Source organism: Schistocerca serialis, chromosome 3 (genome assembly GCF_023864345.2).
Source record: "Schistocerca serialis cubense isolate TAMUIC-IGC-003099 chromosome 3, iqSchSeri2.2, whole genome shotgun sequence".
Taxonomy (NCBI): Eukaryota; Metazoa; Arthropoda; class Insecta; order Orthoptera; family Acrididae; genus Schistocerca; species Schistocerca serialis.
Window position 1 is genome coordinate 979,685,644 of NC_064640.1, and position 26,928 is coordinate 979,712,571.

A 26,928-nucleotide genomic window follows, 5' to 3' on the forward strand; every position below is an offset into this window, starting at 1 on the left:
GGGTCAAATTCAAAGATTTCATCAAGCCATTTATATTGTGGCAAACAACAAGATTGTTTGTTTCTCCAAAAAGGGAAGCAGTTCTATGTGACTTTTCTGTACTGTGAGACTGTGACATCACTTTTGAGAAGATTCCATTGCTGTAGTCGACACCCAAGAATTTCTGCCTTCTCTTTAATTCTACTTGACTCACTGTGTGCAGTTTATCATCTTTTCCCTCATAATCAGGGTCACAAGATGTGGAAGGCTGGTTTGGTTCTTCTTCTTCTTGGTCCACATTGTCTTCATTTTCTACTTCAAACACATAATTTTCAGGTGAATTGGGAACTGGTAAACTATCTGAATGCAGAATGGGTTGATTAGCAGACCGAAGATTTGGGTAATGAACTGTTGGTCTTTTCTTCATAGACAACAGTTCCTTTGTAGGTGTAGACAAGCAGAAATAGCAGTCATCTGTAAGATCCTGCCAAACCATAGGCACAGCAAAAGCCATGGATGGTTTCTTATTTTTCAGCCATTCTCACAGTGTAACTGAACATGCGTTGCAACATATATGTGGAGCCCAAGACTTATCTTGGTTCATTTTCATTGTTGGCCGGTGCAACCAAACTACGATAAATTTAAAATGGAAAATTTTGTTTTCTAACAATTTTTTACCTTTCCATCAACAGATTATTGTTGTTGTTGTTGTTGTTGTTGATGATGATGATGATGATGATGATGATCATCTTCTTGTTATTTATTATTAGTATTATTTCAAGTTTTTGTGTTATGGACAGGAGGAAACTGCCCAAGAACCATGATAGATCATCTGGCTGATCTGTTAATGATGCTCAACAGAAAACAAACGGAAATGTTTGCTCGATGGCTTACTGACAATGTGTCAGCAATTGAGTTCCCAGGGCACGGTGTGAGTCAGAATGCAAGAGCACAGTTTGTACAGATGGTTTTGAGGTATGTGGTATTAAGTTAATTTTACTGAATAATTTTTAAATCTTTGAGATATGTACGAGTCACTAAATTTTCAGTGATTTGTGTTAGAAATTTGTTTGTGATACTGTGTATGTTAAAATCTTAAAATTTACAACCCAGGTGAATATTTTGAAATCTCATTCATGTTTCATTTCTTGACTACTGATCTATATTTGCACTAACATGGTAGGAAAGTTGTGGTAGAATGTAAATAATTTAGGTCTTGAAGAGATGACTCACTGAATTCGTACTGAAATAGCCCGTACCAGTAAACCCTTGATTCTTTAAAGAATCAAACTCCAGTGTATGAAATAGCTTCAAATGTCATTCTTTACAAATGTTAAATATTTTACTTTAAGCACAGAAGTGAGAAAAAGATTAGGAAATGTTTGAACTTACACTTAAAGTTCGTTGGGGGTATCTAAGTGCTCTCATTATGAAACACTGCATGAATGTGGTCTGGGTAATGTATGCTCCATTTTAAGCAAAAGCGAGTTTTTCACACATTGTTATGTTTATGACATCATACAAGCTATGTATCGTACAATGATATAATTTTGCACGTACATTCAGTGGTGTACAGGATACCTTCTGCAAACTGTGCTGGGAATAGAGTTGGTAGTAAAGAAGTAATAAATTCAAATGTCTTGCCTGATGCTGAAGTTGTACTGTACGAAGAGCAGAAATGTAGAAAGCAATAAAATTTTTTCCTTTCATCATTTTGTGGGAAATGTCAGTGAGAAAAAGTTTTGTAAATGTTTGAAGTTATGTTTAATTTTTGTTGGAAGTCACTGTATACTCTCATTGGCAAATACTGGATGAATAAAATCCTGTTATTTTCACACCATTAGTTATGCTACCTCAATACAAACGCACAGTTTCCAACTGTAATATTTGTCTTATCATGATAAATGTTTAATATACCTCTCAATGAGTAGATTATGACAGCATTTTAAATTTGGCCAATAATTACACAAAATATTGAAAATCAGATTTATGTTGCCCCTGGAAATTATTAGATAGGCATCCTGCAACTGGTACAGGATTATATGCTAGTTGCGAAGTAATACAGATTGTTGTACTATTTTATGAATGTTGATACACTAATACAGTGTTGTTACATGCTACTGCCACAGTGTTAACAAAATGTAAACTCATATTTTTTCAGTTCAGTCATTAATCTTTTCAGAATTACAGTAGAAGCAGCTTATTTTCATGTTGCTGTGGAGAGGAGGAGGATGGGAGAGGGAGTTTTGATATAAGGAAGTATGTCCTCTAATCATGCAACACATTTGAAAAGGAAATATATTACTGTGATCAAACTATTGATTTTGTTTGCTGTACTTACCAGTATGCCTTGAAACGTGTTGTGTACATAACAAAAGCTGTATGAATAACACAATTTCCAGCTGTCCTCTCAACCTATTCCATTTAACTGCACTATGGTACTGTAATTAATATAAATTTAACATTAGGTATTACATTTTACGTAGTAGCAGTACAACCAACTGTGGTCATAATTTTGTGTGTGGTTTGCAGATATTAGCTGTCTCTGTAGTTGTAATATCTCATTGTTGTGCTTCCAAGTTCTTCACTGAAGTGGTAGTACAGAGCAAGGTGTTCTGTTGTCACAGGCATGGAGTTATTGCCAGTGTAGAGTGTGGTATTCTACACTTGTGTTATTCATTCACAAGCAACATAACTGTTGCCTTATGTCACTGACTCTGGCCTGCTGCAGAATCCTAGAATTGATTTTAAGTTCATTGCTTTATTGTCTTCAAGGTTCCTTCTGAAATCAGTTGTCCTTACGCAAAATACAGTATTGTTGTAAGTTACAATTTAGAAAAAAATGAAAAGCACCAATTGAAGTTAGCATATTTCCAAAATATTTTAAGAATCTTATAGCATATATTTAATGTGAATGTATTTTTACTGATTCTGTACAGGGAAAGAGCCAACAAGCGGAAGCTACAAGAAATTGTGAGAGGATTCACATTGATTTGCCGTGGCCTTGCTGGTACAGAGTTTGGAGGACAGTTAATCATTTTATAATGTAAGTAACTTATTTTGCAGAGTCTTGTGACTCTGTCGTTCTCTTGGAAGTCAATAAAATTACTGTTTGTAACTCTTAATGTACACGTGTCTAGGGGTCCCTAAGGGGAGATGTGCACTGCTATTTCAATACCCACTGAAATCGAATAAAGTCACCAAGTTATACAACAGCGATGCGTTCTCTTAACAAAATACCATTACAGAGATATTCCTTGAATAAAACAGTGTATTAAATCCATTGATTTATGAATTTCACAATCAGTCATGTTGTGAGTCACATGTAGTTTAAATGGCTGCTGATCAGTACACAAATGTTCAGTTGCCTGTCATGTCCCCGTTTCACATAAAACATTCAAAGTGTGAATTTCCTCAGAAATATTTTAGAGTCCAGAGCTGTGTACATAACATCGCAATCCTTAAGTGATTGCATAACTTGAAGTTCATCAGCTGTTGGAAATGTTTTTAAAGTTCAATGACTGTTAAAAATATTTCAAAATGTGATGAAAGTCGAAAATATTTGAAGTCGGACTCTAGTTGGAATATTTTCAAGTCCCACAACACAGCACACTAGCAGAAGTTCCCTGAGTCCAACAACTATTGAAATATTTCATAGTCCAGCACCATGTGAAATATTTCAAAATCATACAACTTAGCAAATTACCTGAATTTCCAAGTCCACACACATGACCATTTCACTGCTCATCTCCCGACACTCACTAGCTTGGCAGCCTAAAACCCTAGCTAGCAAAAGACTGTCTTCACAAGTGCCAAGTTGCAGTGACCTTTTTTCATTGCCATTGAAGTTGCATGGTGTTTCATCATTTAAAAGTTTTTCAGTTTGTGTAGGTGTTATAAATGTCAGAACTGTGCATCATTCCAATGTACATCTTGTGACGTGTGTATAAATTCATTGAAACTAAAATTTCACCCACAGTCCTGTCTTTATAGTATTGAAATCATGCTTTGTAGCATGAAAGTTTACACAAAGACAGGTTACTTAAAAATTGTTATATTATCAAATATTTGAGCAAGTCTAAATCACCAACTTTAATGTGGTGGATATTATTAGGAGTGGCTGCTTTGTGGAGGTGCTGGTTTGGGCAATTGCGGCTTTTGATTCTTCTAACCAAGGCTGTTCCAGCTAGTCGGCTCCGTGGTGAGCCGTGGAGTGCTCCCTGCTCCAGGGAGCCGTGTCGCTCGCTGTGACCATTCAAGTGGGCCAGCAGGTGGCACGGCTGGCTGAGGCAGGCGGCAAGGCAAGCGTTTTGATGTGCCACCTGCGTCTTACAAGATCGACAACCTCATACTCTCAGGTGCTAAGACGTGATGACATGATACACCAGGAAATACGATGTTCAGGAAATAAATAAGAAACAACTATTTTACGAGATATTACATACTAAATTTATTGGGCCTTTGTAGCTTGACATCTTCTTTTCATTACAAGATTGGAAATATCAGGCATCAAAGTGTTCGCCGCATTAATGCGGAGGATGGCCTTCATTGTTGCATCCTGAAGAAACGATCGTTCCTTACTTTTTACTCTTTTCATTGCTGAGAAAAGCTGCTCACAACAGTTGTTGTTGTTGTTGTTGTGGTCTTCAGTCCTGAGACTGGTTTGATGCAGCTCTCCATGCTACTCTATCCTGTGCAAGCTTCTTCATCTCCCAGTACCTACTGCAACCTACATCCTTCTGAGTCTGCTTAGTGTATTGATCTCTTGGTCTCCCTCTACGCTTTTTACCCTCCACGCTGCCCTCCAATGCTAAATTTGTGATCCCTTGATGCCTCAAAACATGTCCTACCAACCGATCCCTTCTTCTAGTCAAGTTGTGCCACAAACTTCTCTTCTCCCTAATCCTATTCAATACCTCCTCATTAGTTACGTGATCTACCCACCTTATCTTCAGCATTCTTCTGTAGCACCACATTTCGAAAGCTTCTATTCTCTTCTTGTCCAGACTGGTTATTGTCCATGTTTCACTTCCATACATGGCTACACTCCATACAAATACTTTCGACTTCCTGACACTTAAATCTGTACTCGATGTTAACAAATTTCTCTTCTTCAGAAACGATTTCCTTGCCATTGCCAGTCTACATTTTATATCCTCTCTACTTCGACCATCATCAGTTATTTTACTCCCTAAATAGCAAAACTCCTTTACTACTTTAAGTGTCTCATTTCCTAATCTAATCCCCTCAGCATCACCCGATTTAATTTGACTACATTCCATTATCCTCGTTTTGCTTTTGTTGATGTTCATCTTATATCCTCCTTTCAAGACACTGTCCATTCCGTTCAACTGCTCTTCCAAGTCCTTTGCTGCCTCTGACAGAATTACAATGTCATCGGCGAACCTCAAAGTTTTTACTTCTTTTCCATGAATTTTATACCTACTCCGAATTTTTCTTTTGTTTCCTTTACTGCTTGCTCAATATACAGATTGAATAACATCGGGGAGAGGCTACAACCCTGTCTCACTCCTTTCCCAACCACTGCTTCCCTTTCATGCCCCTCGACTCTTATAACTGCCATCTGGTTTTTGTACAAATTGTAAATAGTCTTTTGCTCCCTGTATTTTACCCCTGCCACCTTCAGAATTTGAAAGAGAGTATTCCAGTTAACGTTGTCAAAAGCTTTCTCTAAGTCTACAAATGCTAGAAACGTAGGTTTGCCTTTTCTTAATCTTTCTTCTAAGATAAGTCATAAGGTTAGTATTGCCTCACGTGTTCCAACATTTCTACGGAATCCAAACTGATCTTCCCCGAGGTCCGCTTCTATCAGTTTTTCCATTCGTCTGTAAAGAATTCGCATTAGTACTTTGCAGCTGTGACTTATTAAACTGATAGTTCGGTAACTTTCACATCTGTCAACAACTGCTTTCTTTGGGATTGGAATTATTATATTCTTCTTGAAGTCTGTGGGTATTTCGCCTGTCTCATACATCTTGCTCACCAGATGGTAGAGTTTTGTCATGACTGGCTCTCCCAAGGCCATCAGTAGTTCTAATGGAATGTTGTCTACTCCCGGGGCCTTGTTTCGACTCAGGTCTTTCAGTGCTCTGTCAAACTCTTCACGCAGTATCTTATCTCCCATTTCTTCTTCATCTACATCCTCTTCCATTTCCATAATATTGTCCTCAAGTACATCGCCCTTGTATAAACCCTCTATATACTCCTTCCACCTTTCTACCTTCCCTTCTTTGCTTAGAACTGGTTTGCCATCTGAGCTCTTGATATTCATACAAGTGGTTCTCTTCTCTCCAAAGGTCTCTTTAATTTTCCTGTAGGCAGTATCTATCTTACCCCTAGTGAGATAAGCCTCTACATCCTTACATTTCTCCTCTAGCCATCCCTGCTTAGCCATTTTGCACTTCCTGTCGATCTCATTTTTGAGACGTTTGTATTCCTTTTTGCCTGCTTCATTTACTGCATTTTTATATTTTCTCCTTTCGTCAATTAAATTCAATATTTCTTCTGTTACCCAAGGATTTCTATTAGCCCTCGTCTTTTTACCTACTTGATCCTCTGCTGCCTTCACTACTTCATCCCTCAAAGCTACCCATTCTTCTTCTACTGTATTTCTTTCCCCCATTCCTGTCAATTGTTCCCTTATGCTCTCCCTGAAACTCTGTACAACCTCTGGTTCTTTCAGTTATCCAGGTCCCATCTCCTTAAATTCCTGCCTTTTTGTAGTTTCTTCAGTTTCAATCTGCAGTTCATAACCAATAGATTGTGGTCAGAATCCACATCTGCCCCTGGAAATGTCTTACAATTTAAAACCTGGTTCCTAAATCTCTGTCTTACCATTATGTAATCTATCTGATACCTTTTAGTATCTCCAGGATTCTTCCAGGTATACAACCTTCTTTCATGATTCTTGAACCAAGTGTTAGCTATGATTAAGTTATGCTCTGTGCAAAATTCTACAAGGCGGCTTCCTCTTTCATTTCTTCCCCCCAATCCATATTCACCTACTATGTTTCCTTCTCTCCCTTTTCCTACTGACGAATTCCAGTCACCCATGACTATTAAATTTTCGTCTCCCTTCACTACCTGAATAATTTCTTTTATCTCGTCATACATTTCATCAATTTCGCCATCATCTGCAGAGCTAGTTGGCATATAAAGTTGTACTACTGTAGTAGGCATGGGCTTTGTGTCTATCTTGGCCACAATAATGCGTTCACTATGCTGTTTGTAGTAGCTAACCCGCACTCCTATTTTTTTTATTCATTATTAAACCTACTCCTGCATTACCCCTATTTGATTTTGTATTTATAACCCTATAATCACCTGACCAAAAGTCTTGTTCCTCCTGCCACCGAACTTCACTGATTCCCACTATATCTAACTTTAACCTATCCATTTCCCTTTTTAAATTTTCTAACCTACCTGCCCGATGAAGGGATCTGACATTCCCCGCTCCGATCCGTAGAATGCCAGTTTTCTTTCTCCTGATAATGACGTCCTCGTGAGTAGTCCCTGCCCGCAGATCACAACAGTACGTAGATACAAACGTGCACGTGATCTGAGCGGCATTGTTGTGAAGCGTGGGAAATGTTTTTTGCTGTAGTGAACGATACCATCGTTACAAATCCAACGTGTTGTAGTACCTCTCTTTCAACAAAGTTGAATTTTGCAAATCAGTAATCTCCAATTGAAGTGACGATGACGAGTCATCGGGGGAAACTGAAAAAGGAGTGCTGAACACCTTAAGTTCTATTTCCAAACTAGTGAGGTCTGGGAATCTTGTTTCAAATGACGTGATGAGCTGCTTTAACTTTGCTTGGTAATCGCCGAAAGTAGTACCTTCAGGTAGTTTTAAAGAAGCAAGACCATTGAAGAACGTTAAATGTCCATTACTCATCTGCCTCTCAAATAAACGTATCTTTTCCATGTACGTTTTGATCGGGTCGTGCATGTCAATGCCCTGCAATGACAGATTTAAATTATTCAGATGCATAGTTATGTCAGCTAGGAACACGAGGTCTGATATCCATTTTAAATCTGTCAGACAACGCATTTCTTCCTCTTTCATTTCAAGAAAAAGGTATATTTCCTCACGAATGGCAAAGAAAACATCAAAAGCTTTTCCCCGACTCAGCCAACGAACAGTACTGTGGTAAAGTATATCCCCATACTCTGCTTCCATATCTTTCAGGAATCCTTTGAATTGGCAATGATTCATATTGTGATGCCGCTAAAATTCACACACTTCACAACTTCTTTCATTATGCCACCTAGCTCTACTGTTTCAGCACACAATGCCTCTTGGTGAATAAAACAATGAAGAATCAAAATGTCTTTCCCGAATTCGTCCCTGAGTTTATTTTTCAAACGAGAAGCAAAACCTTTGTGAAGCCCGATCATTTGTGGTGCACCGTCTGTCGCTAGACAATGGAGCTTATCCCACGGCTAATTCGTATTGTCCACTGGTTCAAAATGTCACGTCCAGTTGCGGTGTAATCGAGTGGTACCACATCCAAGAGTTCTTCAGTTACTTGCAGCTCCATGTCAACATCACACACAAAGACTGTAAGCTGAGCACAGTCCAATGTGTCGGTGCTTTCGTCAAGCACTAGCAAAAATGCAACACAGCTCTCCGCCTTTTTCCTGAGCTGTGTCTCTAAATCTGCTGCTATGTCCAGGATTTGACGAGACATTGTTTGCTTTGACAGGCAAACCCCTTCAATTGCCTGCACCTCCCTTGGAAACAAACATTCTGCAACTGCTACCATGCAAGATTTTACGAGTGATCCCACCGGAAACGGCTTGCTACTCGTTGCAATGATGTGAGCGACCCTGTAGCTTGCTCGAATTGCAGATTCAGTAGTGTTTTCTCCGCTCTCATTCACCTGAAAATTATAAACGCATTACAGAACACGAACTATGTCGCATGTTTTGATACCCTCCGTATTACGAAACCGTTTTTAATCTTAACGTCTCCTGGTATGTTGTTCTTAAGCCTGGCTACCAGTTCTCTGCATGCAACGCCTTCTACCTGATCGTAGTGCGCTGCGTGAAGACGTGTATAATGTCATTGTATATTGTACCTCTTCACGGAATTAAATACTTTATGACATACAAGACACTGAGGACGACCATCCCTCTCAATGAATAGAAAAGTATCCTCCAATAGATGTACAGGGCTCCTGCAGCTAGTCATAGCTGTCATTGAACACGGATTATTGCGTCAGTTGCGGCTGCATGCGGCCAGGGGGCAGTGAGTTCGCTTTCCCCCTCCACGCGGGCTCCGAGCTGCCACAGTGAGCGCTCCGGCTCCCTGGAGCTCGGTTGGAACAGCCTGTTCTAACCCACTGGCCTACCCACTATCTCCTGATTGCTTGGGCTTATAGTAAGCAAGGAGGTTGGTCGTGAGCTAGTGAATGGTTTTGCCAAGTGCTCAAACCAGCACCAAATGTTGTGAAATAATAAACATCATTTGGGCACAACCAGTAATTTTTGTATGTCTGGGAAGTAAATATGACCAATTCATCAGTGAACAAAAATTATTTATTATTTGCAAGTGGGTAATGTGTATTAACAATTTGTAAATTAATGCTTATCTTTTAAATTTACCTTTGTCAACAGTTATGGACAATTGATAATAATCAACTGTGTGATATTTTTCGAAACAGTGAGGTACATGTAACACAACTTGACTGTATTTACATTCCCACATCGTTTCATTCCTTTACTCTTTTTTGTACATACTTTGCAAGCCCTTATTGGATGATTTTTCATGATGTGGGATCTATATGTTTTGGAAAATAATCACAATGTTACGCGTGTAGCGGCAAGGGTATAACTTCTGTTACAAGTTGGGATTTTCAGTGGTAGTCTTATTTAATTCTGCTTCATATAATAGATCTTCCTCCACATCATGACTGCAGTATTTTCTCATTGTTCCTATATCATTTAACTCTTTATCTCTCTTTCCATTGAATAACCAACGTGAACCCTGTGCTCCAGATGTGTTAACGCATGTGGCAGCTGCTGCCCCGGATGCTTTGGACGCACTTACGTGCAACTTTGATGCTGCCATCTGGTGCTCTAGACATGTATATGTGCAGCCACTTGCTGCTGCCTTCGTGCTCCTGATGTGTTAACACGGCCGGCCGCTCAGATCTCTGCTCCGGACGCATTAATGCAGGAGGCACTTAGTGGCCAGGTGGAGTTGCCCAATAGCTGCATTTCCACCCAGAGTGTTCAGCAGCTTTCCATAGTTTGATCATTCGGCCTGTGTGCTTTTGCTACTGTTATCGTATTTGTGTTGCTGCTTTCATCGTCATTTTTGACAGAGAAAATCACACGCTATTGAGGTTGTATAGAGAAAGAAACCATGAAGACTGTGACAGGCAATTACACGTAGTACTTGGCATCACAGGATAAAAGAAAGTGAAGCAGTGTTAGACACCTCCATACACAAAATTATTTCAGTGGTGTTGCTAGAAAGACTGCTTGGCTAGCTGATATCATTACATGTTGCTGTCACGTGTTCTAAAGGATGTAATTAAACAACAGATCTCAGTGGAAACTGAAATAATTAAAGCATTTAGTTACTTAGTGGTTATATTGTTTGACATAACAAAAACCAGGTTTCGATTAAATATGAGTATCCCACATAGAATATTGTAAATATTAATGTGTTCAATGGCACAATATTCTTTTTGGACTAGATATGAAATGCAGTTGAAAGAAGTACATATTTCCATTGAAAAAAACATAGTTCCATCTATATCTTGATAAGTAAAAATGTTTCGAGTATTAATCAGACAGCAATGTAAACAACTCTTTGCATGCTGTCATTTGTAAAAAAACCTCTTTTCTGTTTCTCGAACTATTAATGAAATATGGCAAATAGTATGATTGGCATTCTGCACGGAAGGAACACTGGGCACAATTTGCAGAACCCTCCCGTGGATATAAGAACAAATATCTTGAGAATGGTCATATATATTAGTCTGCTCTCAACTTTAAATACAATTTTAATGTATTACCTAGATCTGATACACTGCAATCAGCGACGTAAAATGAACCATATGCATAGTCCATGCAACGTGTTTTTACCTCTGCAAAAAACTTTGATGCAGCATAATAACTAAGATAAATAACGAAAGGAAATCCCATCATTTATCAAACAAAGATATACTATAAGATTCAAAAGAATCAATTTTTTGCCAAAAAGTTTACTTAAAACTGGATGATACATGTTTAATAGTGTTCGGTACATCCACTCAAGTACATTGCTGACAATTTGTGCAACTCCCCTATAGATATAAAAACATCTTGAGAACAGTGATATATATATCTCTAATCTGAGCTTTAAATGCAATTTCGATATCTTCACCACATTTCATTCACTGCAGTCAACAACGTAAAACAAATCATACCAAAATCTATTCATTGTGTCTTTACCTTTACGAAAATTTTAAAATGCTGTGCAATGCTTTACTTCATTGGATGCAGCATGGTAACTTAAGACGAGTAACGAAAAGTAATTCAGTTTGTTATCAGATGAAGATATATTACTGTAGGATGTGAAAGAATCAAATTTTTTTCACCAAGTAGTTTTTGTAAAATTGGATGATAAGTATTTGATTAGTGGCCTGCATGTCCGCTTAACCACATTTCTGACAGTTCGTGAATGCAATGAACAAACATGTAGTTAAAAAGTTAATAATGTGGCTCCCAATGACTGCCAATGTATTAGTGATCACTGAGAGATTCATTCTTCCCTTGAGTTATTGCAGTTATGAATACGTGTAGGCCAGCAGATGTGTGCAAAGACTCAGCACACCTCCCAGTGGCAGTTCTTATTCAGGTGAGTATCAGCCACATCTTGCATGTCAATTAAAAGCCAAGTGGCTTGGTCAATATCATTGGAATCTTAAGTTGGTCTGTCATAGCATTAATCTGCCATGTGTGTCTCCAGCAGTCGTCAGTATTAAAGTGATTTCCACTTAACATTCTAGTGGTTCCCAGGGGTAGGTGGTGGGAGCGAAGCATACCTTTGCCGGTCCTTGGAATGTCTGAGTGAACAAGGAGGTTAGGATTTTTCTGTTGTTTGATTGTACTCCCATACAAGTGTACTTTCCTGCACAGGGGTGGAGGTGATATGTGGCTGAGTATGGGTAGCCAGAAAGTGGGTGTGGGTCTGGTGGTACTAGATGCATGGTATTGTTGAGTTGTGTACCAACAAGATTTGTGGGAGTACTATTCGTCCAATCTGGAGAGCAGTATTCCACAACAGAGTAAATCAATCCCAGAGCTGAAGTATGGAGTGTTGATGCAGTTGATCCCCATGATGTGGCACAGAGTTCGGGATGTTATTTTGCATTTTGATTTTGACAGCTGAGCTCTCTATGAAGCGTGATTCCTAGATATTTTGGGTTCTGTTCAGTCCAAATAATCTCCCTGCAAGGTGGACAGTGAACTCTTTGCTGGCCATCTTGTCATTTAGGTGAAATGTTGAGACTTGTGCCTTGGCTAGAATATGAATTGGTATATAATGTCAAAGGCTCTGTGGAGCTCTTTGGGGCTGAAGCTGTCAGATGAAGGAAAGTGAAGTGCTGGATGCCACTGATGATGTAGCAAGTGCACCATAGTGCTGTTCGCTCATGGTTCTTGACCAATCAGATGTGAAAAGACCATTAAAATTGATCAAAATTGTTACCAAATGCGAGCAATTGAAACTGAGGCTGTTATAATAAATATTTTAAAAAAGTTATACTGTTGAGCACATGACAATGTGTCATCCATTATATATAGAAAAGTTGCAATGCCAAAACAATGCGGTGAAGTGTAGAAAGGCCTGCAGAGGATTGGTGTTTTGTGCAGTGACTGGCAGATTAGTTTCAGTGTAAATCAATGTATCATACTGTGTATAAATAGAAGGGAAGACTTATTACTGTTCAATTACACTATTGGTAATAAATCACTGTTAACTGTAACAACTGTAATATTTCCAGGAGTAACTGTCTGGAGTGATCTAAATTGCTACGACCACATAAAACTGGTAGGAAAGCAAACGCCAGGCTGAGATTCATTGGAAAAATTGTGAGAAAATGTAATTTATGTATGAAAGAATTGGCTTGCAGATCACTTGTTCACTTGATTCTTGAGTATGCTCAGCTGCCTGGGACACCTAACAAGTAAGATTACTGCAGGAGATACGGAACATCCAAGAAATAGTGGCACGTTTGGTCACATTTTTGGTTACGTTGGTGGTAAGTCATTGCAGGGATGGTTGGCAAACTCCTGTGGTAGATGCTGAGAGAGAGGCATTGAGCATCATTAGAGAGGTTTGCTGTTAAAAAAGAAAAAATCTGTGCAATTAGACTTGATACTGAAGCTCCCTCATAGACAATCATTCTTACTATTCAATACTGTGAGTTGTCATTTCGACTGCCACAGCTAACAAAGTTTTCCAAGAATGAAACAATTTATTTTAGTATTACTTCATATATAGTCAGTCAACAAATTATTTTCTGAATGGCTTCAATATTACCAAGGTATCTTTCTTCCATACACTATGAAGCAAGAAACGGTACACTCTTCTCTTGGCTGAGCAGTATGTATTGTTGTCAAACTATTATACTTTAGCGTGAATGTAACTCTTACAGTACTTAAAGTTTAGAACCGTTCATTAATAATTTTTTTTAGGAAATTGTTCACAGTAATTCAAGAGCTAATGTTATGTGATAATAAGGAATGGGAGAAATTTCAAGAGATAGAAAATTCAGGTATTTGTGCCTTCATGAAAAAAAGTAACTTTTTGAAATTGCTGGAGTTAGACACAAATGACGTTTGTAATTGTATACTCAATTCCAACTGTATTTCGGATAATCGACAAAGGTTTGGACTTCAGCATCTGTGATTGACAGTGTACTGATAGCAATGTCTGGGGCTGTACAATCGATGCAAGTTATAAATGAAACTGAAACAAGTCTCAGAAATATATTGATCTTCTGTGCCAAACCCTAAACCTGGAAAATACACACAAGAACACACAGAGGGTATGAGCGAGTGTTCGCAGTATGTTTTTAATAATTTAGGAGATGCTAAAGATTGGAGGAGTGATGATAATATCTTAATATAACTGTGTATTTGAAAAATCACAATTGTATCATATTTAAAATCAAACTTACAGAAAAAAAGCTATTTCAGTACTTTATAATTACGCAGTTGGATACACCTTTTAAATTCGTAGAAAGTTGTACTTTTAGTTCCTACACTCTATTTTGTTTGAGCTCTTTTTTGCCAAGAAAGCATTTCTGTTTTGGGCTTCTTTCATTCTAGAGATCATAAACTCAAAATTTCATTTAGAGAATGTCATTAAGAGAGTGTTGTTTCAGTGCACTTTGTGATAGTTCTTTGCCATTTTCTTTGGCATATTTTTTTAAACATACTGATCGTGTAACTGTTCAGTTGTCCTGCAGTTTTCAGTGCATTAAAGCTTGGAGATCAATTATTTATGTGGCATAGTTATTGCATTCCAAAAAATATACAGTTGATACTCTATTTTTAAAACCAAGTTAAAAACTGTCAAGAAAGTTAATCTTTCTTTCACTGAAAAATAAAATAAAATAATTTGAGAAAAGGATAGATTTCTACTCATCATATAGGGGAGACATTGAATCACAGGTAGGCACAACAAAAAGTCTGCTATACATTTAAGTTTCCAGCTAAAAGGCTTTCTTCCGAAGTAGAAAACACGCGTACAGTCACACGAGCACAACTCACACTCAAGTGTCTCCGGCCACTGTGGCCAGACTGCGGAAAGAAACTGTGCCTCGTGGGAGCAGCAGTCTGGTGTGAGTGGTAGGGGTAAGGAGCAAGCATGAGGCGGGGAGGCAGAGGTATACCAAAGTAGGGGTGGGGAAGATGTAGTGCTGGTTGTGGGAGCATGCAGGGTGCAAGGACAGGGTAAGGCTGCTAGAGGTTTGGGAGGAGGGGAGAGTTCCAGGCTGTGGAAGGATCCATATGGCGCAGGCTGTGAAACTGAAGCAAACTTGCTTAAGTGGGAACTCTCCCTGTGTTCCCATAAATCCCCTGGCCTTGGCCTTTGCTAGTCTCTGTCCTTCACTTATTTACTTCCATCCCTGCTCTCACTCCAGCACTGCATTACCACCTCTTCTGCCAACATACCCATTGGTCTTTTTTCCCCCATTTCTCAATTTCTCTTTTCTTCTGCCTCCCCCCTGCCCCATCCTCCTGACTGTACGTAGCAGCCACACCTGTCCCTACCGTGTCCCTGTATGCTTCCACAAGCAGCACTGCTCTTTCCCCAATCCTATCCTGCTATCCTTACCCCTCCCCACCCTATGCTGCTTGCTTAACCTTCACCATTGACAGCTGTCTGCAGTCTGACCATAGTGGCTAGAAACAGTGATCGTGTGTGTGTGAGAGAGGGTTGTGCTTGTATGAATATGTGTGTGCTTTTTACTTCGGAAGAAGGCCTTTTGACCGAAAGCTTAAATATATGGCAGTCTTTTTGTTGTGTCTTTGTGTCTGTCTGTGACTCAACATCTCCCGTAGGTGGTGGGTAGCAATCTATCGTTTACATATTATAATTTAGTCTGATATAAATGTGCATAAATATGAAAAAGCAGGTATCAGTTACTGGGAGGAATATAATGGAGACCAACAGCCTAACCATGATGTGCACACTCGCATGCGAGACAGCGCGCGTGTGGACGCACACACACACACACACACACACACACACACACACACACACACACACACAGAGAGAGAGAGAGAGAGAGAGAGAGAGAGAGAGAGAGATTGCCTTGACTTTAGTAGTGATGGCAAACAAAACAAAATTTTTCACTCTCAGCATGTATATTTATACAGATAAGTGTTATCTGTTCATTCATTATTAATACTATATAACTGTATTTGACTTGCTCCATAATTTTTATTTTTTGACCTCAGCAAAAGAATGAAAGCATTTTCATAGTAGTTAAAGGCTCCTATCACACCTCCATAAAACTAATGAACTCATTGTATTTCTTACAGGAACCATTTCATTGCTACAGTTTCACATGATGTAAGAAAGATGCAGCTTCAAGAGATCTATTTTGGATATACTGCATTTTTAAAGAAAGAAGAATGAATTATGTTTCTCATTTCCTAAAGGTGCTTAAGTTGAGGACTGTTGTGACTATTAATGTATAGTGCGTGTGTTTTATAATAAAAGTAGTGACATTTTCTATTGATGTACACAGAAAAATAGTGAAAAGAGCGATATTAAAAACAAAAAAAAACCCTAAGACATTTACAACTAAACACAGTTATGAATTTATTGATCTTCCTGTTGTTTTCCCTATTTAGTGTATATTGTGTTGTGTTGCAAATTTGTAGCAGTAGAAATTTGACCATTCCTTTAATTAAAATTATTGTTTTTCTTAACATTTTCAAACCAGTGGATTCTGTTCATTGGTGTGTTCGTATACTGTTAATTTGAATTTGATTATCTTTGTATGTTAGATCTCTCTTGCTAATTTTTATGACTTCGAGTTATGTCAGAATTGTAGGAGTGAATCACTTTTTCATAAGCGTGTACCTGATTAGCCAGTAGATTATTGCTTGCTTTTGTTCATGTGATTTAAAATTTTTTTGTTTGACAAGTTACTGGGGATTTTACGTAGTAACTGAAAACATCCAATTGCTCATTCTGTGTCTCCTGCTCACTAATTCTCATTGATTTCTGAAGAACTTTTACTTGTAATGATAAAATAATAATTGAATTATTTTTGTGCATTTTATAACCACTGCTTTTGTCAAAGTTACTGACTGTAGCAGAAGTATTACTAAAGGAAGAAGAGTCCTGCGTTGTTTGTTATTGATAGCTAGGATTATCGTCCACTTCCAGAACAATTAACTGTCTTACCCTTTAATCCTGAAAAGTGGTGCTTACAAGGTATTGCCAGCTGGCCAATTGGGTCAGTATAAAAAAAGTGTTCATATAGAGTGACAATTATTGAACTGTATGAAAAAAAACGTAAATTAGTTATAAACTACAGTGTGCACATACTTTATTTAACATGTAAATGACAGTACAGGGATTCTGATTTAGGTTATGACATGTTCGATATGCCTGTCATCATTGGCGATGATGTGATGCAGACAAATGCGAAATTGTGCGTGACCCGCTGAGGTGTCAGAACATTGATGCTGTCGATGGCCTCCTGAGTGGCTGTATCAGCTGAGCAATGATTTTCGGGTTATTGCTGTACACCTTGTCTTAATATAGCCCCACTAAAAGGAGTCTCATGTGTTCAGATCCGGAGAATATGGCAGCCAATCAAGCCCGTGCCAGTGGCCTCTGGGTACCCCAGAGCCGGAATGCGGTCCCCAAAGTGCTCCTCCAGGACATCAAACACTCTACTCCTTTGGTGGGGTCGAGCTCAATCTTGCAGGAACCTCATCTTGTCGAAGTCAGGGTCACTTTGGATAATGGGGATGAAATCATCTTCCAAAACCTTCACGTACCATTTAGTAGTCACCGTGCTATCAAGGAATATCGCACCGATTATTCCATGACTGGACATTACTCACTACAAAGTCAGACATTGAAGGTGAAGAGACTTCTCGATCACGAAATGCGGATTCTCAGTTCCCCAAATGTGCCAATTTTGGTTGTTGATGAACCCATCCAAATGAAAGTGGGCATTGTCACTGAACCAAACCATACAGGGTGTACTAATTCCCATCATTTGTTGGTAAATCAGTATGGCCAACCGTGCAGTTTGAACATCCTAACACAAACTATTGAGAAGTTATGACAATTTTGTTTCATATAGTTCAATAATTATCACCCTTTTCTTGCATGACCATTTGCCTCATGACCAGACATTCCAAATGTTGGCAGGTATTTACAGTCCACTGTGATTCTTCTGAGCTCTGTCAATATTGGTATGTTTTAAAAGCTAACCCTTCTTTCTTGTACATTTGTGTAACTGTTCCTGACCTTTTTGCAGGAGAAAGAATATTGGGTGTAGCAAGAGAATGTGCATCATTTTACAGACTACAGTAAATCTCCATTAAAATATTTGCTCTCTTCCTTTCTTACTATGTTTATGTGATGTATATTTGAGGTCATAGATTTAATTTTGTATTTTAAGTCAAGCAGTTCCTCTGAAATTTATGTTTCATTTTTCACTGAACGCAATTCTGTTATCTGTGTTGTATTTTGTTGTGGATGTGGATGTTTTTATGAGGTGCATTGTATGTTTTGTATATCTTGCCTTTCCTAAGACTGAATTTATGTGTAACACAGTAATAAAGTGTGAGAATAATGCCTTTCTCCCAGCATCGGGGCTTGGGTTGAAAATTGTCATAAAATCTGAAATCATTATGTTTAAATTGTTTTATCAGTCAAATCTTCTAGTATCAAACAATGGAAAATCCAGGATGGAATGTAACAGTATTATGAAAAGGAAAGTTGCTACTTACTATATAGCGAAGATGCTGAGCCGCAGAACGGCACAACAAAAAGACTGTCACAACTAAGCTTTTGGCCGACAGTGCTTCTGTCGATAATAGATGACAGAGACATACATCACTCACGCAAATGCAACTCACACACACATGACTGTGGTCTCTGGCAGCTGAAGCCACACTGCGAGCAGCAGCAGTGCATGATGTGAGTGGCAACTGGGTGGGGGTAAGGAGGAGACTGGGGTGGGGAGGGATAGTAGGGTACGGGTTGGGGACAGTGAAGTACAGCTGGGGAGCATGCAGGGACGAGGTGGAGAGAGGGTAGGGCAGCCAGGTGTAGTCGGCTTAGACAGTGGACCGTGGACCATGGAGAGCCGGGGAGGGGGGGGGGGGTAGTGGAAAAGGAGAGAAGTAAAAAGACTGGGTGCCTTGGTGGAATGAGGGCTGTCTAGTGCTGGAATGGGTACAGGGAAGTTACTGGATGGGTGGGGACAGTGACTAACGAAGGATGAAGCCACGAGGATTACGGGAACGTACGATATATTGCAAGGAGAGTTCCCACCTACACAATTCAGGAAAGTTAGTGTTGGTGGGAAGGATCCATATGGCACAGGCTGTGTGAAGCAGTCATTGAAATGAAGGATGTCATGTTGGGCACTGTGCTCAGTAACAGGGTAGTCCACTTGTTTCTTGACCACAGTTTGTTGTTTCCATTGATGTGGACAGACAGCTTTTTGGTTGTCATGCTCACATAGAATGCAGCACAGTGGTAGCAGCTTAGCTTGCAGATCACATGACTGGTTTCACAGGTAGCCCTATACTTGATGGTATAGGTGATGTTTGTGACCAGACTGGAGTAGGTGGTGGTGGGAGGATGTCTTGCATCTGTGTCTACTACAAGGATATGAGCCGTGAGGTACGGGGTTGGGAGCAGGGGGTGTGTAGGGATGGACAAGTATATTGTGTAGGTTTGGTGAATGGTGGAGTACCACTGTGGGAGAGGTGGGAAGGATAGTGGGCAGGACATTTCTCATTTCAGGCCGTGACGAGAGGTAGTCGAAACTCACTGCTGCATTCTATGTGGGCATGACAACCGACAAGCTGTCTGTCCACATGAATGGCCATCATGCCACCAATGCACCCAGTCTTTTTACTTCTCTCCTTTTCTGCTACCCTCCCCCTCAGCCTCTCCCCTGCCCTCCATCCAACCTGACTGCACTGTCCCTGCATGCTACCCAGCAGTGCTTCATGGTCCCCCACCCCTACCCTACTATCCCTCCCCCTCCACACACCACCCTCATCCTTACCCCTATCCATTTACCACTCCTGTCATGCACTGCTGCTGCTGCTCACAGTGTGGCTTCAGTCGTGTGTGTGTGTGTGTGTGTGTGTGTGTGTGTGTCGTGTCTGCACGAGTGGTGTATGTGTCTGTCGTCTATTTTCGACAAAGGCATTGTTGGTCCAAAGCTTAATTGTGACAGTCTTTTTGTGTGCGTATCTGCAGCTCAGCATTTCCACTATATACTGAGTAGCAACTTTCCTTTTCATGAAATCTTCTAATATACTGGGCACATATGCAGGTATCTATTCCATTATTTCATTATCATGGTTTTTAAAATTATTAGTGAATGACAGTTACAGAGACTATGTGCATACATTTATTTGAATGCTGAGAAATCTGTAGACAAGTACTCCATTTGGATCATGTAGTGCAGTTGTACATTTTTTTATTGTTGTTTTCTGAAAATAATTGCAAATTTCAGTGACAGGAAATGAGCATGCAGAATCTTCTGTGTGACTGAGTTTAAAAAAAGAGTCTTACTGTAGCTGGAAACTCATTGGTGAAGCACTTATGAATACCAGCAACAAAATATTGTTCAAATTTGCCACTTGTTCATAGAATAATTCCTATACTAAGAAATGAAAAATATAGAACTCTGAATGGTATACTTGTAATACCACAGCATTTGCAGTTCCTTGTTTTTAATGTTCACAATTATTTGTACTTCATTTCTCCATCTTTTACTCCTGAACAAAGACGTAGTAATGCTTTGCTTGCTGTAACTGTTGTGTGTTGTGTGTTAATTAACAGTAGACAGTTTATATTCATATCTGTCACACTCATTGCCTTCTTTCCATAGAGGAGGAGAAAAATGAAAGAAGGGAGGGAGGGAGTGAGGAAGGAAGGAAGGAAGGAAGGAAGGAAGGGGAACGTGTGCTATCTGGTTTCATAACGTTTCCTATTGTCATGAAAATAAAAATGTATGGAAAATTAGTTAAAATTAATAGCTCAGTGTAATTCCACTGATAACCTAACGTTTATTCTGTCTTTGAGTGGCCGTACTTGGATGTACATACTTAACTATTTCTATTTTGATCAACATTTGCAAGAAAATCTGTAGTACTGATGTTTTTACAGTGTCAGGCAGTAAATTACTGATATTGACAGTTTTTGTACTTTTTGTAACTATAAAATGTTCTTAACCTAAAATAGTGGATATTATTAAGTCGTGTATTTATTTTGATATGTCTTTTTTGATGTGTCCATAATACAATTTGTTAATGTATGACAGATGTTAATGAAAGTTTTAAAATTATTCACAGTATGTTAACATATGCTTTTGTAAGTGGCAGTCAGTGTCAAGTATCTGAATACCTTCATACAAAAGATATTCCTGGGACAAATAGCGGTTATTAACCAAGTGTGATAAGCTTTCGTGTCTAAAGAGTTGTCCATTACGTCATAAAATGATCTTTGTGTTTAGTACAATCTTGGGACTAGTTTAAATGGTGCATATACAAGCTAACTCAATGCCAACTCATGCATGTATTAAAAAATGTGCTGCATGAAGTACCTGTTAAATTCCAGTGAAATAAAAATAGTTTGTAGACGTGTGAAGTAACTGCTTAAAAGCATGTTAACAAGGATAAGGGTGTAGTTCCATGTATTCTCAGTGTCATCTTCCTTCCCCAGTGGTATGAAACTTTAATGGATATTAAAGTGGATCTTTATTTAAGTGAAGTTTATTTGTAATTTGAAAGAAGACTGTGGAAAGTAATTAACCACAGTGTTAGAGGAGCTGTCCTATCATTTCCCCAGAATCATTTACTGCATTCACAGGTGGCGTTACTCAATAATATGGTTAGGCAGAAATTTGGACAAAACACCTGAGTGATGGTGCAAAATGATGAATGTATGACCATGAGAAACATTCAGTATTACTATTGTGTATTCAATGCTATGGACAGTCTGCCCCCACAGTGGCATCAGCCATGATTGTAACAAATCTTCTTCACTGTGTTTGTCCTTGATTTGTTGGATTATCACCAGCATTTGTCTGCTGCTATGTTTTGTAAGATTTTGAGTGAAGCTCTGTAAACAGAATAATAGAAGTGTAATTCTAAAGCTGCATGCTGTTTGATATGATTTTTACATTTTCCTTGGGTGACTTTACCCATAGTGTATTGACATCTCTCTCTCTCTCTCTCTCTCTCTCTCTCTCTCTCTCTCTCACACACACACACACACACACACACACACACACACACACACACACACCCCTACCTACCTATGTTCTGCAAATCACTGTTAAGTGCATGACAGAGGGTACCACTTATTTGGAAGAATGAGTGCATAAATGTGTTTGTGCTTGCTGTAATTAGTCCAGTCTTATCTTCGAGGGTCTTATAGGAGTAATATATATGAGGTTGTATGAATTCCTAGATTCTTCACTTAATGCTGGTTTTTGAAACTTTGTAAGAAGGCTTTTGCAGGATAATAGGTGTCTTAATTGAGTTGCCTGATTCCAGTTGTGTCCCATAAATACTGTTCTCATAAGATACAGCAGATTATTTTTTGAAGTGGACAGCTTTACATTTGTGAACATTTAAAACTAGTTAGCAGTCTTTTCACCACATTAAAATCGTATCAAAATCTGACTTATTACTTACGCAGCATTTTTCAAGTAGTACTTCATTTGTAAGTAATACCATCATCTGCAAAAATGCGTGATTACTGTTCATATTGTCTGCCATGTGATTACTTTCCAACATAAAGGATCCCAATACATTTCCTTGGGACACACCTGAAATTACTTCTAAGCCTGTCCATGACTCTTCATCCAAAATATCGTACTGTGTTCTCCCTACCAGGAAATCCTCAGTCCAGTCACAAATTTCATTTCATTCGCTTTATGATAGTATCTCACTAATAATCATTAATGTAATACTGAGTCGAGGCTTTTCAGAAGTCAAGAAATACTGCCTCTGCCTGACTGCCTCGATCCACAACATTCAGGATGTCATATGACAATAGTGTGAGATGGATTTTATGTTACTGATTTTTACAGGATCCGTGTTGATTGGCATGTAGCTAGTCATTCTGTTCGAGATACGTCATTACTTTTGAGATCAGATTATATTCTAAGATTCTACAACAGATGAATGTCAAATATTTTGGATGGTAGTTTCGGGGATTAATTCTGAATATCCTTCTTGTATATGAGTGTGAATTGTACTTTCTTCCAACTACAGGTTACAGTTTTTTGTTTGGGGAATTTATGATTTATATGCTTAAAAGAACAACTAACTCAGCCACAAATTCTCTGTAGAGTAGTACAGGGTTTTCATCAGGACTTGGAGCTATGTTCAGTTGTAGTGGTTTCAGCTGTTTCTCATCACCACTGACACATATGTTTGTCACTCGTCATTGCGGTGGTGGAGAATGAAATTGGGGCAATATGCCTGGATTTTCCTTTGTAAGGGAATATTTGAAAATAGAGTTCAGCATTTCTACCTTCAGTTTCCTACCCACAATATCAGTTCATGTTCCATACATGTTTTTCTGGGCAATAACTCTGTTACCACTGACAGCCATTACATCTGGTAAGAAATGGATTTACAAGAAACGTTTTGATAAAATTCACACACTTTCAATTTCCAACCAAATTCTCTACTCAGAAAACAGCATACTGTTCACCTATTTTATTAAGTGTATGATATATTGTGATATTAATTTTTTTATTATAACATTTTGCCTTGAAACCTTATAAGAATTATACCTCTTAGTTTTGCTTCATAACAATGTCAATTTCTCTTCTGTTCGTATTTAACAGTGTGTCAGGCTGTAAATTAAATCAAGTTTATTTCTTTCATTAAAATCTAAACAAAAGAAGGGAAAATGACTATAGAGGGAAAAAAAATGCTACCTATGTGAAGTCTAAACCCATGAGTTTTGTTTTGTGAGGCGACTCTCCTTTACTCCCAAGGCCTTGGCCAATTTTTTACACACAGCAAATCTTTCATAAGAAGATCACTAAGAAATACGGAGACTATGGGAAAACAACTGCTGACATGTTGAAATGAGTAAGAAACCTAGAAGACTGGAAAAAAACTGATGATAACATGTTGAAATCAAAAAGATATGATTATGATACACATTGATACAATAAGGCACAGAGAAGCAAAAGGGTGTAAATTAAGCTTCCACGAATAGTGATTGTCAACCTAAGCCATGATGTACTTTGTTCAGGTAAAATTCTCACCTCTCTGGAAGCTGATAATATTATGGTCCAACCAGCACCAAAAATCAAAAGATGAGGCTGAATCTCGAGCTTTCAGTACCGAATATTTGTCATACAGGACTTATAGAGACCACTGCTGGATTCCATGTGGTCATCATTGAAACTAGTAAATGAAATAATCATTAGCTGGCAACCAACATAATTTGCTTGGTGTGTGTTTTTTTTACCATAACTGACTTAAGAGACAATGATTAAATTTTTACCTTTATTATTAGGTCAGGAAGTGAAGTTAACATGAAGCTAATAGCCACCACAGTAGTAAATGTTTATATGCCTATTAGCTCCACAGCTAAAGAGACTGAAAGAATGTTTCATGAAACAAAAGAAATAATTCAGTGTGTTATTTGGGAGATGAAAATGTTGCTAAGATGTGGGACTGGAATTCAATAGTAGGAAAAGGAAGGGAAGGAAAAATAGAATGTGGACTAAGGGAAATGAATGAAGAAGGAAACCAGCTTGCAGAATTTTTCACGGAGCAAAATTTAATCATTACAAATACTTGGCATCGAGCGAGGCAGCTCAGTGATTAGTACACTGGACTCCTAATCAGGACGACGACAGTTCAAACCCATGTGCGGCCATCCTCATTTAGGTTTTCCCTGATTTTCCTAAATTGCTTCAGGCAATTTCTGGGATGGTTTCTTTGAAAGAGCATGACCGACATACTTCCCCATCCTTCCATAATCCAATGAGACTGATGACCTCGCTGTTTGGAACCCTCCCCCATATCAATCAGTCAATGTATTTGGTAAATTATATAGTGCTAAGACAGAGATTACAAAACAAGATTTTCAGCTGAAAACCATTTGCAGGGGCAGATATGGTTTCTGAGAATTTTACTTAATTTACTGTACTATGAACTGGACATCAAACCTGAAGAAACTGCCAAATGATAGGAAGATTCAGATAAGTTGAAAGAAGAAGTGGTTGTGGTAAGTTTCAGAGGGTGGTGATTAACTGCAACAAGGGAAAGGGATACAACAGAAGATGGATGGGTAGTTTTGAGAGATGAAATACTAAAGGCAGCAGGGGATAAAATAAGTGATAATACAAGGCTTAGTATAAATTTTTGGAGAACCCAATGTTTTTTTTATTTTTATTGAAAAAAGGAGAAAATATAAAAATGAAATGGACAGAAAGGGATATAGATGTCTAAAAACAAGATTAACAGAAGTGCATAATGGCAAACCAGAGGTAGTGAGGAGAAATGCAAAGCTGGTACAAGTATGTATGAGTATAGGAGAGAGAGATGCAGTTTGTAGGAGAATTAAAGAAACCTCTGGAGAAGAGAGAAGTAGCTGTATGAGTATCAGAAGCTCATATAGCAAGCCAGTAATAAACAACAAAGGGGAAGCTGAAAGATGGAAGGAGTATATGTCAGGTTCATACAAAGGTGAAAACAATATTGTGGAAAGGAAAGAATAATTTCACAGATGTCAAAGACCTACATCAAAACAAGCCACGTCAAATGGATGACATTCACTCAGAATTTTGAGTAAATGACATTCCCTCAAAATTATTGCAATCCATGGAGAGATGTACCATAACAAAACTACTCCACCTGCTATGGCACAGGAGAAATACACACAGACATCAATAACAATATAATAATTTCAATTCCAAAGAAGACAGATACTGACGTCAGAGGTTGCAAGGTAATGTCATAAATTATGCACAGAAGAACTGAAATACTGGTAGAGTATGTTGCAGAAGATCATTTTGGTTACCAGAGAAAAGTTGGAGTACAGTGAGGCAATACTGAGCCTGCAGTTTCTCTTGGAAGGCAGACTGAAGAAAGCAAACTTACATTTATAGTATCTGTAGGTTTAAGATCAGCTTTTGATATCAACTGGAATAGCCTCTGAAACTGTAAAGGTAGCAGGGATAAAATAAAGGGATTTAAATGTTGCTTACAACATTTACAGAAACAAGACGGGTATGAAAGAGAAGCAGTATCAGAGAAGGAAGTGAGACAGGGTCGTAACTTATCCCAATGGTATTTAATCTGAACGTTGCACTAGCAGTAAAGGAAACCATGGAGAAATTTGAAAGGGAATTAATGTTCAGGGAGAAAAGTAAAAACTTTGAGGTTTGCTGACGATGATGAAATTCTGTCAAAGGTGGCAAAGGACTTGGAAGGTTAGCTGAATGATAGGGATAGTGTCTTGAAAACAAGTTATCAGATGAACACTAACAGAAGTAAAACAAGAGTAATGGAATGTAATAAAATTTAGTCAGGTAATGCCGTGGGGAAATAAAATAATGAAATGGGACACTAAAAGTAGTAGATGAATTTTCTTTCATCTGGGCAGCAAAATAACTGAGTATGACCAAACTAAAACTAAACTCCATCCGAACAGGCCGTGGAAGGCCCAACAGTGCCGACCGGCTTCCGTGTCATCCTAAGCCCACAGCTGTCACTGGATGCGGATATGGAGAGTCACATGGTCAGCAAACCCCTCTCCACCCTATGTCAGTTTACGAGACCGGAGCTGTTAGTTCTCAATCAAGTAACACCTCAGTTTGCCTCGCGAAGGCTGAGTGCACCCCGCTTTGCCAACAGCATTCGGTATTCTGGATGGTCACCCATCTGAGTGCTAGCCCAGCCTGACAACACTTAACTTCGTTGATCTGATGGGAACTGGTGTTACCACTGTGTCAGGGCTGTTGGCCAGTATGACCAAACTAGAGGATATAAAATGCAGGCTGGCAGTACCAAGAAAAAAATTTTTGAGCAAGAAAAATTCATTAATACCGACTATAAATGTTAGCATCAAGAACTCCCTTTCTGTAGGTATGTGTCTAGTGTTGCCCTGAACAGAAGTGAAACACTAATAATAAACACCTAGACAAGAAGAGAATAGAAGCT

General features: G+C 38.7%; 1 protein-coding gene across 1 annotated transcript in view; it reads left to right on the top strand.

Annotated features, from left to right (window-relative positions):
- The window catches only part of LOC126471421 (importin-13), a 194,382-nt gene extending 175,650 nt beyond the window's left edge, over nt 1-18,732 (top strand). The window contains exons 16-18 of the mRNA XM_050099560.1: nt 780-954; nt 2,919-3,025; nt 16,054-18,732. Coding sequence (XP_049955517.1) covers nt 780-954; nt 2,919-3,024 — 281 coding nt within the window. The 3' untranslated portion in view covers nt 3,025; nt 16,054-18,732. The remainder of the gene's footprint in view (nt 1-779; nt 955-2,918; nt 3,026-16,053) is intronic.
- Nucleotides 18,733-26,928: the final 8,196 nt, after the last annotated feature.